The sequence below is a fragment of the Panthera uncia genome (genome assembly GCF_023721935.1).
Source record: "Panthera uncia isolate 11264 chromosome B3 unlocalized genomic scaffold, Puncia_PCG_1.0 HiC_scaffold_1, whole genome shotgun sequence".
Classification (NCBI taxonomy): Eukaryota; Metazoa; Chordata; class Mammalia; order Carnivora; family Felidae; genus Panthera; species Panthera uncia.
Window position 1 is genome coordinate 11,689,008 of NW_026057582.1, and position 16,029 is coordinate 11,705,036.

Consider the following 16,029-nt stretch of genomic DNA (forward strand, 5'->3'; position numbering starts at 1 on the left):
CACTTGCACGTACAGCTCTTTCTGCCCACGGGTCCTGTCCCTGTGCTTGAATAAAATCACGTCTTTGCACCAAAAACGTCTCAAGAATTCTTTCTTAGCCATTTGCCCATGAACCTCAGTTTATAATTTCATCATTTTGGTGCCTTTACATGCGGCTTAGAGTTTTTTAATCTGGACTCTGAGTCTCAGTGTGAACTTGGTGAGTATTTTCTCTCCTCTTCCTTTACTCTCACTTCAGGGGCTTTTCAAGGAGTGTGGTCTCATTGGAACACTTTCAAGTCGAGTGCTCAGGCTGCAATCCTCCAGCCTGTGGCTACTTACTGTATGGGGAGGAGAAAACCTGCTTTTTGGCTGGAAGTTAGTACCCTGGCCAGAATAGTAGTAAGACCCAGAAACTTGATGCCCCCTCTTTTTCCCTGTCCTTATACAAACTCGTCTGTCTTTTGGGCACGGGACAGCCACCTAAGTCACTAGGACGGCTGCTAATCTTAAAGACTCCCTTTTGAGGTTTCCTCCTCATTGGCCTAACGTGATCCCCTCCACCTCTGGTCTAGCGGCTTCTGGCCGAGGGGCCTCCACCGGGAGCCTGCTGAAACGAGTACCGGACTGAATTAAAACCCAATCGGGGACCATTTCATAGGGAAGTTGGCTGTACAGACTACATGTGTTGGAATGTCACTTAGAAGTCCACATGATGGACTTCTATCTTTACTATTTTTCATCAGTGTCCCCTACTCACTACTGAGGTTATCAAATTGGATAATTTCCTCTTGTAAAACTTTTTGAGTGTTTTTTATGGGTTAAAAACAGCATGGCCTTCACGGCAAGGCATGGCATAGCCTTCAAGGCAAGGCAAGGCACGGTATTTCACTCCATTCACCAGGCACCCATTTGTAGCCCAGGATGCAATGGGGCAGGGTAGGGGGGACACGGGCATCCCTCCCATGGGGTCTTTATGTTGGAATGGCGATCAGTAGTGATTATATTCGAAGGACGCCTCTGATTGCCTTTGACGCCTGGAACCTCTAAATATCCTGTGTGGGATGCCACCTGGGAATCAGGGGGGATTTTTTGGTCATGGACCTTTTCTGCTTTTCTAGGAATGTGGGATCTTCTTCAGTCCCCAAGGACTCTCCCTTGGGATGCCTTTTAACCCACTGGAATCAATTCGGATTGCATGATCCAAGGGAAAAAAAACAAACAAACCAACCCTGATCTTCTTTAGTAATATTGCCTGGCCTCAGTACTCCTTAGAAGATGAGGGAAATGGCCCATTAATGGAACATTAAACCTTAATACAATCTATCAGTTACATCTCTTCTGCAAGAAACAGGGCAAATGGACTGAGGTACCCTACGTCCAGGCTTTCACGGCCCTACATCAGGATCCAGACCTGAGGGCCTCCTGCAGAATGTGTCTATCCACTAGCCAGGTTAACAAACCCCCGTCTGGACATACTGGATGATGAATATCTAAATAGACCCATGCCACCTAACAAATCTGGAGGAATTACTGGCCAGTCCAGACAAACAGGAACCTGGCCCTGTCACTAGCCCCCTCTTTTATAAGCCCCAAGACCCCTCTGCTCCCAGCCCAGCTGGACACACTAGGAGTGGGAACTCCCTGTCTCCCAGGAGCTTCACTAAATTTGGATTGTATCCTCTTAGGGAGGTTGCTAACAGAGAAATGGGCACAATTAGAGTCTAGGTCTCATTCTCGATGGCCAATCTGGCTCAGATAAAACAACAATTAGGACAATATTCCGAAAGCCCTTCTCAATTTATTGAGGGCTAAGCATTTATGATATTTGATCTGACTTGACAAGATATATATATATATATCATATTAACTTGTTGTTGGACCTGAGAGTAAAAAAACAAACAAACAAAAAAAAAACCCATATCTGGGCAGGGGCTCAAATGCAAGCTGGTGCAGCCACTCTGGAAACCAGTATGGAGGGTCCTCAAAAAACTAAAAATACCTACCTATGACCCAGCAATTGCACTACTAGGCATTTATTCACGGGATACAGGTGTGCCGTTTCGAAGGGACACATGCACCCCCAAGTTTATAGCAACACTATCAACAATAGCCAAAGTATGGAAAGAGCCCGATGTCCCTCAATGGATGAGTGGATAAAGAAAATGTGGTATATATATACAATGGAGTATTACTCAGCAATCAAAAAGAATGAAATCTTGCCATTTGCAACTATGTGGATGGAACTGGAGGGTATCATGCTAAGTGAAATTAGTCAGAGAAAGACAAAAATCATATGAATTCACTCATATGAGGACTTTAAGAGACCAAACAGATGAATACAAGGGAAGGGAAACAAAAGTAATATAAAAACAGGGAGGGGGACAAAACAGAAGAGACTCATAAATATGGAGAACAAACTGAAGGTTGATGGAGGGGTTGTGGGAGGGGGGATGGGCTAAAGGGGTAAGGGGCACTAAGGAATCTACTCCTGAAATCATTGTTGCACTAGATGCTAACTGATTGGGACGTAAATTAAAAAAATAAATAAATAAATAAAACAAGTTAAAAGAAGAAAAAAGTTCACTGACGAACTGGCAATGAGAGACAGGGAACGTTATCCAATAGGTGGCGCTGCGGTCCAAAACACTGAGCCACACTGGAAATACCAAGAGAGTAGACTGGGAAGGGAGAGATGAGATCATATGATCACTTGTTTAACAGAAGGAATGAAAGAAGGATTCTTTAAACCTGTAAACCATGATAAAATTCAAGAAGTTACTCAAGGAACTGATGAGGATCCAGCTCTATTTCAGGGCCATTTAATAGAAGCCATCCATAAATATACAAATCTGGATCCAACCTCACCTGAAGGAACAGCTATACTAAACACTCATTTTATGTCAGTTGGCACCTGACATCTGCTGAACACGGACTAAAATGGCTCTCAGCCCTCAAACCCCCACCCAGTGCCTACTAGGGGTGGCCACTGGAGTCTTTAGTAATAGAGATGTGGTGTTAAAGCAAGAAAGGACCAGAGAGCTAAATTGCAGGGTAAGTACAGGCTCAAATATTGGTTGCCACTATCGCGTATTCCCTACAACATAAGACTAACCAGGGGTCAAAGAAAAAACCGGTATCAGACAAAGAATCAGGTAAGTTCCCACGCTATGGGTGTGGCCAGACTGGACATTGGAGTAAAGAATGTTCCAACAGGGGCACCTGGCTAGCTCAGTCAGGGAAGCATCTAACTCTTGATTTTGGCTCAGGTCATGCATGATCTCAGTTTGTGAGTCTGAGCCCTGTCATAGTTTGTGAGTTCAAGCCCGGCATCAGGCTCTGCGCTGACAGCACGGAGCCTGTATGGGATTCTCTCTCTTTGCCCCTCCCCTGCTCCTGCACTGTAGCCGTCTCTCTCAAAATAAGTAAATAAACTTAAAGAAAAACAAAGAACAAACAAACAAAAAGAATGTCCAAACAAAGGCTCTCCCCCGGGGCCATGTCTTGTCTGAAAAAAAGACAAAAACAAAAACAAAAACAAAACAAAAATAGAATTAAAAAAAAAAACAGTGACATTGGAAGAGAGGAAGGCAGGAACTCGCTTCCCTGCCTGAGAGCAGGAACCAGAGGATGAGGCATGATGGGGCCCTGGTGCTGGTCTGGCTCCCTTTGACATCAAGATGACTGTGCCCCGGGTTACCCTGGATGAGGAAGGTAAGTTTGTCAATTTTCTTATTGATATAGGAGCCACTTTACTGTGTTCTTATTCAGCACTCTGGCTCTACCTGTTTTTCTAGCCATAAAATTGTTGGCGGAGAGGGGGAAACTAAAACATGCCGCCAAACAATGCCTTTAACTCGTAAGTACAAGACTGTCACTTGGTAGCTCGTGTTTTTCAGTCCTTCCATCTTGTCCCACTCCATTACTTGGAGGAGACTTACTGTATAAACTAGGAAGCAGGTTTGCTCTTACTAAAGAAGAGGACAGCTTGTTCTCTTTTACATCTGGGGAATTAAAACCTTATCCTGGTATCCCTTCTAATATCTGGAAGGAAGTAAATTCACAGGTCTGGGATTGCGATGTCCCAGGATGGGCTCTTTTTTTTTTTTTTTTTTTTTTTAATTTTTTTTTAACGTTTATTTATTTTTGAGACAGATAGAGACAGAGCATGAACGGGGGAGGGTCAGAGAGAGGGAGACACAGAATCCGAAACAGGCTCCGGGCTCCGAGCTGTCAGCACAGAGCCCGATGCGGGGTTCGAACTCACGGACCGTGAAATCATGACCTGAGCCGAAGTCGGCCGCTCAACCGACTGAGCCACCCAGGCGCCCCCAGGATGGGCTCTTAAAGCCCAGCCAGTTAAAGTGACCTTAAAGGACCCAGGCATTATACCTCTTAAAAAAGCAATACCCATTAAAACCTGAGGCAAAAGCTGGGCTACAACAACCTATTGACAAATTTCTCAAACATGGTATTCTCAAACACCTTGTCAATTTCCTTGTAACACTCCAGTTTTACCAGTAAAAGAAGCCAAATGGTACAAGATTTAAGAGCCATTCATCCCAAAGTGCCAAATCCATATACTATTCTCACCCAGGTCCCTGGTGATCCCAACTGGTTTACAGTACTTGGTTTAAAAGACGCCTTCTTCTGCATCCCTCTAAGTGAGCAAACACAGCCACCATTTGCTTTGGAATGGGCTTCACCTTCAAACCCACAGCCTGCTCCATTGACTTGGACAGTTTTGCCCCAGGGATTTAGAAAAAATTCTCCTTTGTTCAGGGCCACACTTGGCAAAGACCTCCGTGGAACCTCCTCACCACAAGGGACTATAATTCAATATGTGGATGGCATTTTAATCTGTAGTCCCAGTAAAGAAACGTCTGATAGTAATTCTACAACTTTACCTAACTTCTTAGCAGACAGAGGGTATTGGGTCTCCCCTAAAAAGACACAAATATCTAGACAAAAATTACAATATTTGGGATATGAACTAACACCAGGACATCGTACCTTGTCTATTGACAGAAAAAAGGCTATATTAGATCTTGGACCCCCCAGCTACAAAGAAACAGTTCTGCACTTCCCTGGGTATGGCAGGCTTTTATCACCTGTGGATTCCTGGATTTGGGGTCTTAGCCAAACGATCATATGATTCAATTAAAGGCCCCGAGGAAGAACCTTTACTCTGGACAAAAGCCCAGCAGACGGCCTTTCAAACATTAAAAACTAAACTTTCAACAGCCCTGGCTTTGGCTCTACCAAATTTAGAAGAACCTTTTACTTTATAAGTAGCAGAAAAACAGAGACAAGCTTTGCGAATTCCTACTCAAAAATTAGGAAATGAGAGGGTGCCTGGGTGGCTCAGTCAGTTAAGAGTCCAACTTCGGCTCAGGTCATGATCTCACAGTTTGTGGGTTCAAGCCTCATATCGGGCTCTGTGCTGACAGCTCAGAGCCTGGAGCCTGCTTCAGATTCTGTGTTTCCCTGTCTTTCTGCCCCTCCCCTGCTTGTGTTCTCTCTCTCTCTCTCTCTCTCTCTCAAAAATAAATAAATAAACATTTAAAAAGTTAGGAAATGAAACAAGGCCAGTGGGATATTTTGCAAAGTCACTTGGTAATGTAGCTCAAGAGTGGCTGATTTCGAGCAATATCTGCCACAGTCCTGGTAGAAGGAGCTTCAAAACTTACTATGAGACAGTCCTTGACAGTGATGACTCCACACCAGGTTCAAAGTGTTCAGAGACCAAAGGCCACCAATGGATGACGGGAGGCCAACTTACTAAACAGGAGGCTACACGTTTAGACACACTGGAAATAGTACTTAAAACCTCTCAGACTTTAAGTCCAGCTACCCTTCAGCCTGGACCTGACCATCATACTTCTCTGTTAGAACATAATTGCTCAGAAATTACTGATCTTATTTACTCTGGTAGACCTGAATTAAAAGATTCCCCTATTGAAAATGCAGATGACAATTAGTTGACTGATGGCAGTGGCATCCTGGATAATGGAGAAGGAAAAGCTGGATATGCTATAGTTAGTTTAATCAAGACCATTAAGGCAGAAGCCCTTCCAATAAATACTTCTGCTCAAAAGGCTGAATTAATAGCACTTACCTGTGCTCTTCAATGAGCAAAAGGCCTCTGAATATGCTTTCCCAATACTACATGCCCATGGGGCAATCTGGAAAGAAAGGGGATTATTATCAAGCCATGACTACCCAATCAAATACGGGCCTGAAATCATTACTCTCTGTGAGGCAGTAAACCTACTTTAGAATCTAAAGGAAATAATCTGGCAGACCATGCAGCCAAGCAGGCAGCACAAAATAAATATTAAGTCTTATACCAGTTTTGACTCCAGTAAAGTCCATAACTCCAGCCTACTCAGACCAAGAGGCTTACATAGTACAGGAATGGGGATATCCAAAAATGCACAGGACCGGCTTGTTAAAAGGAAAAATCTTTTTTTTTTTTTTAATTTTTTTTTTAACGTTTATTTATTTTTGAGACAGACAGAGACAGAGCATGAACAGGGGAGGGGCAGAGAGAGAGGGAGACACAGAATCTGAAACAGGCTCCAGGCTCCGAGCTGTCAGCACAGAGCCCGATGTGGGGCTCGAACTCACGGACCGTGAGATCATGACCTGAGCCGAAGTCGGACGCTTAACCGACCGAGCCACCCAGGCGCCCCAGGAAAAATCTTTATATTCAAAAATAACCAGTGGAAGGTAATAGAGGGTTTACACCAGGCTACTCATTTGGGCAAAAATGCCTTAGAATATATAATTTTAAATATATTTAAAATTTTTTTTAATGTTTATTTAATTTTGAGAGAGAGAGAGAGACAGAGAGAGAATGAGACAGAGCATGAGCAGGGGTGGGGCAGAGAGAGAGGGAGACACAGAATCCCAAGCAGGCTCCAGGCTCTGAACTGTCAGCCCAGAGCCCGATGTGGGGCTTGAACTCACAGACTGTGAGATCATCACCTGAGCTGGAGTCGGATGCTTAACCAACTGAGCTACCCAGGCACCCCTAATTAAAAATATATTTGATGGGGTAAATTTAACAACCACAATTAAACAGGTCTGCCGATCCTGTATTGTTTGTGCACAAGTAAATCCAGAAAGTGCAGCTCACCCTCCTCCACTTTTGAAACTGGTCCAAAGGCGTGGAACATATCCAGGAGAGGACCGGCAGCCTGATTTTATACAAATTCCTCCTTGCAAAGGCTCTAAGTTTCCACTAGTGTTTGTTGATACTTTCACTGGATGGATCAAGGCCTTTCCTTGTAAAAGAAAAGGCCATGGAAGTAATCAAAGTTTTGTTGCAAGAAGTTATTCCTAGATTTGGCTTTCCACAATCCTTGCAAAGTGGCAATGGTCCTACTTTTACTGCACAAATAACTCAACAAAGTTAGTTATAACTTTGTTATAACTAAGGCAGAATAAGCTGGCAGAATAAGAAGGCAGAATAAGCTGATCATGCTTTAAAACGGGGCGCCTGGGTGGCTCAGTCAGTTAAGCGTCCAACTTTGGCTCAGGTCATGATCTCCTAGTTTGTGGGTTCAGGCCCTGCATTGGGCTCTGTGGTGACAGCTCAGAGCCTGGAGCCTGCTTCAGATTCTGCGTCTCCCTCTCTCTCTCTCTCTCTGCCCCTCCCCCTCTCAAGCTCTCTCTCTCAAAAATAAATAAACATTGAAAAAAAATGTAAATAACACCATAACTAAACTTAGTTTACAGAATGAGGAAAATTGGGTTATTCTCTTGCCACAATAGGACTTCTCAGAATGAGAGCTGCTCCAAGGACTTAGCCCTTCTGAGTTATACAGAAAGCCACTTCTCACAGTGGACTTGTTAGATGAGGATTACCATGCTTTATTAAACTCTTCACTCGAGGCTGGTCTAATTCATAAGTTACTTAATGAATATACCTAACACATGCCTCCAAAACCTGACTCAACTGTAACTGAAAGTCCACCCGTGTAAGCTCCAGAGACATACATGGTTTATTTAAAAAACTGGAAATCGAGGACAGCAGGGGACTTAAATTCAAAATGGAAAGGTCCATATCGGGTCATATGTATTTGCGCTGCAGTAAAATTAGAAGGGCACCCTTCCCAGAGTCCTATACCTAGAAGAAAAGCTGTACCTCCTTCGCAGGAAACCAATGAGCAAACTAACATGCCTTCTTACTCCCGTGAACCTGTAGGAGACCTCAAACTCCTCTTCAAATGACAAGGAAGGCTGTATATTTTTTCTTTGTTCTCTGTTCACCTATTTGAACTGACAATTCCTTTCTACAATGGACACAGCATTACGCTGAGCTACAAAATCAAACCACTTATTGGCTATGTGGAGCCTTGCCCGTGTCAAGTACATCCAGGTTACCCTGGTGGGTTTCCCCATTACAGGGCACTGATTGGCACTCTCTACATACTTATACTTCAGAAATAATATAAAATGATACCCTCTTTTGCGATAAATCTATCACTAATGGGAATGTTTCTCCTTGGCTCATGATCAGTAAGACATGGAATTTACCAGGACGTTCCCAGATTTTCTCAGACCCTCAAACTATTAAAATATTAACTGACTTTGCAAGCCCACAAATTGATGCCTGCCAGTGAGTGTCTTAAGTTATGAAATCCTACTTATTGCTATAACTGAGGAGGGTATATATCAAATTTGGGACACATATTTATGGCTCACACCCACTACTGGACAGCTCAGTCAAAAGGCACTTTTATGGGGCGCCTGGGTGGCTCAGTCGGTTAAGCGGCCGACTTCAGCTCAGGTCACGATCTCGCGGTCCGTGAGTTCGAGCCCCGCATCGGGCTCTGTGCTGACAGCTCGGAGCCTGGAGCCTGTTTCGGATTCTGTGTCTCCCTCTCTCTGACCCTCCCCCGTTCATGCTCTGTCTCTGTCTCAAAAATAAATAAACATTAAAAAAAAAAAGGCACTTTTATGCTGGGGACAAAGAAATCATACCCATGACACCTGGGCAAACGGCACATGACATCTAGCGTGGCTATCTCTAGAAACATGCTCTTGGACCATTATACTCCAGGCTGACTGGTTTGCTTCTGTTTGAATACAGCCACCTGGAGTCAGATGGCTAGCTCCAAACAGAACCCACTGGTTATGTGGAACTAATCAACGGCCTTGGCTTTCTCCAGGGTGTATAGGTCATCGTACCTTGGTTTTTGCCTGGATTCATGGGCATGTTAATAAAACCATCACTACCCTGGCTAATCTTCCCAATTTAAAACAAAGATGGATATGGTCTGTTTTTCATTGGCATGATCACTAGCATCCACATTTGCACCATCTGCAGGGTTAGAAAGTATAATTTGGCATGTGGAAGCCCTTAACAAATATACCATAAAGGCACCCAATGATTCACAAACCAGCATCTCCTTACTCAATTACTGAAGTTGCACAAATGTGCAAAGCAGTTCTGCAAAACAAATGGCACAGGGAGGTACATGTGCCATTATTAAAACATAATGTTGTGTATACATCCCAGATTATCATAAAAATGTCACAGGACTACTAAAAGATATGAATACTCAAATTGAGGCTCTACAAAATCCTTCCCTTTCTCTTAATGACTGGTTAAGTTTCTGGTTTGGAGGGAGGACTAAGGTAAACTATTAAGGGTCTCTTTGTTGGACTTCTCATTCTTATAGCCACTTTATTATTTTTTCTAATATTTGTTTATTTTTGAGAGAGAGAGAGAGAGAGAGAGAGAGACAGAGTGCGAGCCAGGGAGGGGCAGAGAGAGAGGGAAACACAGAATCTGAAGCAGGTTCCAGGCTCTGAGCTGTCAGCACAGAGCTCGATGCAGGGCTTGAACTCACAAACCACGATCATGACCTGGGCCAAAGTCAGACGCTTAACCAACTGAGACCCAGGGGCCTCAAATGCTTTAATTCTAATATGCTGTTTTCTTCAATGTTTTTTTGTTTTGTTTTTTGCTTGGTCCCAAGACTCCATCACTACAAAAACTGCAAGTCAACAGATGATCCTTTCTACTCAAGGAGATTCATGTATCCAATCCACCTTGGATTTGGCTGCCTCTCCCTTTCTTAACTCCCACATCCTTAACTGACCAATGTTGACCCATAGGTAGGAACATCTCTACGGCCCTATTCAGCAGGAAGAAGTTACAGAAGATAAGGCCTTCCACCCCCAGCAACCTTAAAGATTTAAGGGTCAAAATTGTTCAGGGGGGGAAATGATGAGGAGAACAAAGGCAAGAAAAATGTATTTTAGGTAAATCTCCTAACAGCTTGCAGCCACTGATACCTGAGACGCAGCGTGTGATATTCTTTGAGAAGTTCATGGCTGGCTTAATGCCTTAATGTTTATACTTCACTAAAAACTGAAAATAATGGTATCTTGACAAAAGCCAAATATTCAAGGTCCTGTAAGACCCTGACTTCGGCATACAAAAATTCCTTAGTAACCTACGTTACCTCTACCCCTGTCCCTCCACAAATTAGACTATATCATCAGCCACCCCTCCCACTTGCACGTACAGCTCTTTCTGCCCACGGGTCCTGTCCCTGTGCTTGAATAAAATCACGTTTTTGCACCAAAAACGTCTCAAGAATTCTTTCTTAGCCATTTGCCCATGAACCCCACTTCAAATTTCATAGTTTGGGTAAATCAAGCCCCACTTCACGCCCTGAGTTGGGCTCTGCACTGACAGCACGGAGCCTGCTTGGGGTTCTCTCTCTCTCCCTCGCTCTCTGCCCCTCCCCCAATCACACACGCACTAATGTTCTCCCTCTCTCTCTCTCACAATAAAAAAACTTAAAAAAAAAAACCTCAGGGGCAAGATAAATAATATTTTAAAAACATTAAAAAATAAAATGGGTTTTTGCTTTACACTTGCATAAATAAACTCATTTAGATGGTTTCTCACAACAAAGGAACTGTTTTTTTCTAGAGAAGTATCGACGATCCCACCTCTTGAGAAACAGAAACCAGGTTTCAGCTGATAGTGTTTTCATTTGCTTTTTTTGTTGCTAGCCATTGAGGTTTCAAAAATCCAAGGTTCAGGGGCGCCTGCGTGGCTCAGTCAATTAAGCATCCGACTTTTGATTTCGGCACAGGTCATGGTCTCACAGTTGGTGAGTTCGAGCCCCACATCTGGTTCTGTGCTGATATTGCAGACTCTGCTTGGGATTTTCTCTTTCCCTTTCTCTCTGCTCCTCCCCGATCATGTTTTCTCTCTGTCTCTCTGCAAAAGAAATAAACATTTTTAAAAATGAAAAAAGAAAATCCCAGGTTCAGAATTTCAGCTGAGCAGCCTAGACCTCATTGCCTGGAGCCACTCACATTTATGGGCTCCTGTGTGGGGTTGGTTTTGCTACTCAGTTGTGTGTTAGCTCCAGGGATATTTGGCAGGAAAAGGAAGCGACATCGTCAGCCCAAACTTCATCAAACTTGGATGTCTTGTGACTTTTTATTATAAAACATTTCAAACGTATGCAAAGTAAAAGACTAGTATAGTAAACCCATATGTACTCATCACCCAGCTTCAGCGATGATCAATTCCTGACAATTCTTATTTCATCTGCCCTGCTCCCATTATACTGAACCAAGATCCCAAACATCATATCATGTTATTTATCAGAATCATTCTTAAAGTCTCTTGGGCCATAGTTCATCCCACAGGGAAAAAAAATCCCCCATAAGAAACTTTTAGAACATAGCTTTTTGTGTTAATTACTTAATAAATGATGTAAAAACATGTTCATTAATTGCACTCTTTCATTAATGGCAGTGTCTTTATGGCATGACATGAATTTATAGGACAGCGCTCCAGAGAATTTACAGCTGTAGGAAACACAGGCTTGATTGACACTAGCTAAACTTTTCAGTTGTCCAGAAACCCACTTAGGTCCTATGTTCATGTGACTCATCTCAAAGCAGTTTCCCACTTCAATAATCGCGCCCCATCCCACTCAATAAAAGCTAGAGTCCTTACAATGGCCTACCAGGCCCTATGTGATCTCCGTCCTCCCACTCTTACTTCTTGGTCCTCATCCCTTATCATCCTTCCCCACCCCACTCTGCTCCAGCCATCCTTGCCTTTTTGGTAATCCTCTAACCTGCCAAGGATTCTCCTGCCTCAGGACCTTTGCATCAGTTGTTTCTTTCTGCCTGTACTGTTCTTTCCCAGATACCCACATATTTCACTTTGTTTTTCCTTAAGTAAGCTCTAGGGGCTTGAACTCACAACCCTGAGATCAACAGTCGCATGCTCTACTGACTGAGTCAGCTAGGCACCCAGATATATGTCATTCTTTTAATTACTTCAAGTATCTGTTTAAGTATCACCCTATCAGTGAAGCCTTTCCTGACTGCCTTCTATAACATTACAAGTGTCCCCTCTCCTCATATCTTTTCCATATTATCCTTACCCTGTGTGTGTGTGTGTGTTTTTCTTCAAGCAGTCACCTGTCTTATATTTAGTACATTTTGTTTATCAGCTCTCCCTTCCCAATGGAATGCAAGCTCCAGAGACCAGGGACTACGTATGTCTTCTCCTGCTGTATCCCCAGTGCCCAGAATAATGGTAGACATACCAACTCTCAGGTCATCTGTGTGCTACATTTTTGAAACTTTACATACACTTAAAGAGAACTCACCAGGCACTGTTCCGAGCACTTAAAAACTATTACCTTATTTAATCATCCTAACAACCCCATCATTCTCCATTTTACAAACGAGAAACTGACGCACTGAGAGGTTAAGTAACCTACCCACGGTCATACAGCCAGTGACAGATCCAGGCAGGTCCCAGAGTCTGCATACCTAGCTCTTCGGCACTGATGTCTTCAAAAAAAAAAAAAAAAAAAAAAAAAAAATACACGGAAAACATTTGATAAACACCTCCGGAATGGGATGCAAATTCTTCATTTAAAAGCTTTTAAAGTGGTCTGCGTTTTAAACTTCATGGGTTAAATTGGCTTCTTGAACAAAGCTCTTGGTATATTCAAGAACGCAGGGTTTCAACTACGAGCTGTAAAGCTACCAGGGAAAATCACTACTATAGAAAGTAACCAACATGTTTTTCCTGCACGAACAAGAGTTCGCAACCCATCCTTTTTACTTGTGTATCCTTAACTCCTACCCTAGTGTCCGGTACAGAGCAGCCCGACAAGCTGTAGAAGAAGCGACACAGTAACCGATAAGTAAAGCCTCTTGCTGCACAGTGGAGCGACCCCGCAAGTGCCCTTGCGATGCTGAATTCGTGGTACAGTTAAAATTAAACACTCAGGTTTCACCGACACAGTGGGGGGGTCCAGGAGCTTTCCGGGCCGCTCTCGCTTCGAAAGGCACCACTCGCAGAGGGCTCTGCCTGAAGCTCAGGTGCAGGGAGCAGGCGCCACTGCGTCACCCCTTGCTCATGAGACCACACCCCCAGCGGCCAAAGCCTGTGAGCTACGTGGAGGCTGACCTTGCCCTGGCCGGCCGCTCTCGGTCCTCCGCGATCCCACGCTCCCTTGCGCCAAGGACGCGTCCGGCGGCTCCGCAGAGCCCTTCTATGCCACCGCGGCTCCTCTCTATGATCCATTGCCGCGTTTAGAGTGGGTGTCATGGCGGTCGGCGTCGAGTTGGCAGGAGTTGCCTTCGGAACTGGGGAAAGTCACTAAAGCAGAGGAAGAAGTGGCCCAACCCGGACGGTGGGAAGTCGTAGGAATGAGCAGAGGCCTCGCGGGGTTGACTGTGGCACTGGAGGCGGGCCCCTGGTAACGTCCCGGGCCAGGCCTCTGCGTTTCTAGGCAGAGTCGGGCCGTTGGTGGGAGCCCCCCGAAGCCGGCGTTGCTTAGGAACCCCTCATTGTGTTGTGGAATCTTGAGTGTTTTGATATGGACTAGCCCCGCGAAGGCGGTGGTTCGAGGACATTTGGCGGGGTCGTCCGACGACGCTGGACGCTTTGCTCGGAGCGGACCGGGTCGTTCTCTAACCTGCAGCGATGTCGTCCTGGCTTGGGGGCCTCGGCTCCGGCTTGGGCCAGTCTCTGGGTCAAGTCGGAGGCAGCCTGGCTTCCCTCACTGGCCAGATTTCAAACTTTACGAAGGATATGCTGATGGAGGGCACGGAGGAAGTGGAAGGTAACAGCTGGAGCGATGGGAGGGAGGGTTTTCCTGGGACCGTGGGAGCTCCCGTTTGGTTCCCACTTCCATCCATCAGGAGTGTCACTCCCTTTTTTCTTTACACTTTTGCCTCTTCTTAACCGATTTTCTCTAGACCACTGGGGTCTGGAGAAGAGTTCTGGCTGAATACTCTGTATACCTCAGAATGAAACTGTTCCTGCATCGAGTAGTTTATTTTTGTTTGGTTCTTCCACGCCCACCGCTTACTTTGCCTTTAACTTGGGGGCGGATCTGATCTTGATCCTTTTCCTTTGTATTGACTCGGTTAAAAAGTATCTGTGCCTCACATAGTCACTGTATTCCTTCGATTTTTAACAGTTGAAGCAACTCATTAAAATATTCACAGAGTCTTAAGCCCTTTCTGACTTGAACGTATTGTTAAAACGTTCCAGCTGAAATGTATTTTTGTGCCTACTTACCATTCCACCCATATTTCGACAGTAAAATAAGGAAGATAGCCCATTTGGGTATCCTTAGCAACTTTCGCTCATTTTTTAAGTCCTTATTTTGCTTTACTAATGAAGAGTGACCCAGAGTTACATGGTAATCGATAGTTATGTTAACTAATATTTTGATTTCTTGATATTCTTTCCGAAAGTAGTATTTAGATCTAAAGAGTACTTTAATTTCAGTGTAGGTCTGCCTCCAGAGAGAGGATGGGCTGGTTTTTTGGATGAGAGCACTTCCTTGGATAATTTTATTTCTTATAAATTAATAAACTAGCATTCTGGTTTAACTTTTTATCCTGATTTAATCAAGCCTTTGTGTTTATTGGGTTGAAATAAACCCAGTTTTGATAAATTGATAGAAAGTATATTTAGAATTTCTGCCTTTCTACAAGGCAGAAACTTTGGAGAGCTGCAGAAATCATTTTACTGCTTGGAGTACACTTTGGGTGGGAGGTACATTAGGTGGGACAGGTTGGGGATGAAAGGGAAAGGAAAGGGTCATGTGACTTTGAAATTTAGAACAGAAAAGGGCTGGATAACAAGGGAAACGACTAGTCTCTCATTGTATCCTAGTTAGGGGAAAACAGTTGGCTATTCCTAGAAAATAGCATCCCCTCTGACATGACTGTCCTGTAGGCTTAAGGTGGAATTCATTTTGTTCTTCCTACCAGATGTGGTTCTGTATTCTCAATTTTAATGGTTTCATCATCTGCCCAATCTCCTAAACACGAAGTCTTTGTCACTTTTATTTTGCCTTTCTTTTCCATCTCCTGTTTCTAGTTGGTCATCAAATCTTGTTCATCCTGTGCCAGAATTGTTTCTTATATTTGTCCTTTCCTTAATTCTCCCTTTTTCTCTATTTCAGTAGCGCTTTTCTCTCCCGTGTACTTTGTCCTTCCCATCCCGTCACCCGTTTCTCCCTCCTCCACTCCCATTTTCTGCGTGTTGCCAGTTTTCTAAAACATTAAGTGCTTTAAAATCTTTTAGCTCTGTTCCTTACAGGATAAAATCCAAACCTCTTAGTTTTGGGACACTGGAAACCTAGCCTCGCTATGATCAACGTCCCTTTTCTAGTCCTAGCTGTTACGTCCTCTTCTCTTCACATTGCTGTACATGTGCACACTTACATACACATGCGCGGTTTGCTTGCTTGCACCCAGAGCGTGTGCCACATGGAACTTTGTGAAGTACCTGCACAACTCCAAGCCTCTGCCTGGAAAGCCCTTCCTTTTCTACTTCCTCCTCTACCCTCCTTTGCCTGGAAAACACTTTTTTCCAGTATGACTCTGCTCATGTGCCCGGTACTTGGTGAAACCATTTTCAGTCCGTGGCAGGTAGGCTGAGTTGATTGCATGCCATCTGTGTTTCAACATAACTTTGTGGATCTCTCTTGGAGAGCGCTTACCACGTTGGGTTATGATTTA

At 44.1% G+C, this 16,029-nt stretch overlaps 1 protein-coding gene and 1 long non-coding RNA gene across 3 annotated transcripts in view; one reads left to right on the forward strand and one right to left on the reverse strand.

Moving 5' to 3' along the window:
- Positions 1-10,824: 10,824 nt before the first annotated feature.
- LOC125909243 (uncharacterized) lies at positions 10,825-13,449 on the reverse strand. The gene is made up of 3 exons (XR_007453618.1): positions 13,130-13,449; positions 12,759-12,831; positions 10,825-11,230 (listed from the first exon to the last, which is right to left on the reverse strand). It is a non-coding gene; the product is annotated as an uncharacterized LOC125909243 (long non-coding RNA).
- A 47-nt stretch (positions 13,450-13,496) lies between these two features.
- TRIP11 (thyroid hormone receptor interactor 11) overlaps positions 13,497-16,029 on the forward strand; it is a 61,527-nt gene continuing 58,994 nt past the window's right edge. For both annotated transcript variants that reach the window (XM_049612298.1, XM_049612300.1), the window contains exon 1: positions 13,497-14,114. In XM_049612298.1, coding sequence (XP_049468255.1) covers positions 13,976-14,114 — 139 coding nt within the window. In that variant the 5' untranslated portion in view covers positions 13,497-13,975. The remainder of the gene's footprint in view (positions 14,115-16,029) is intronic.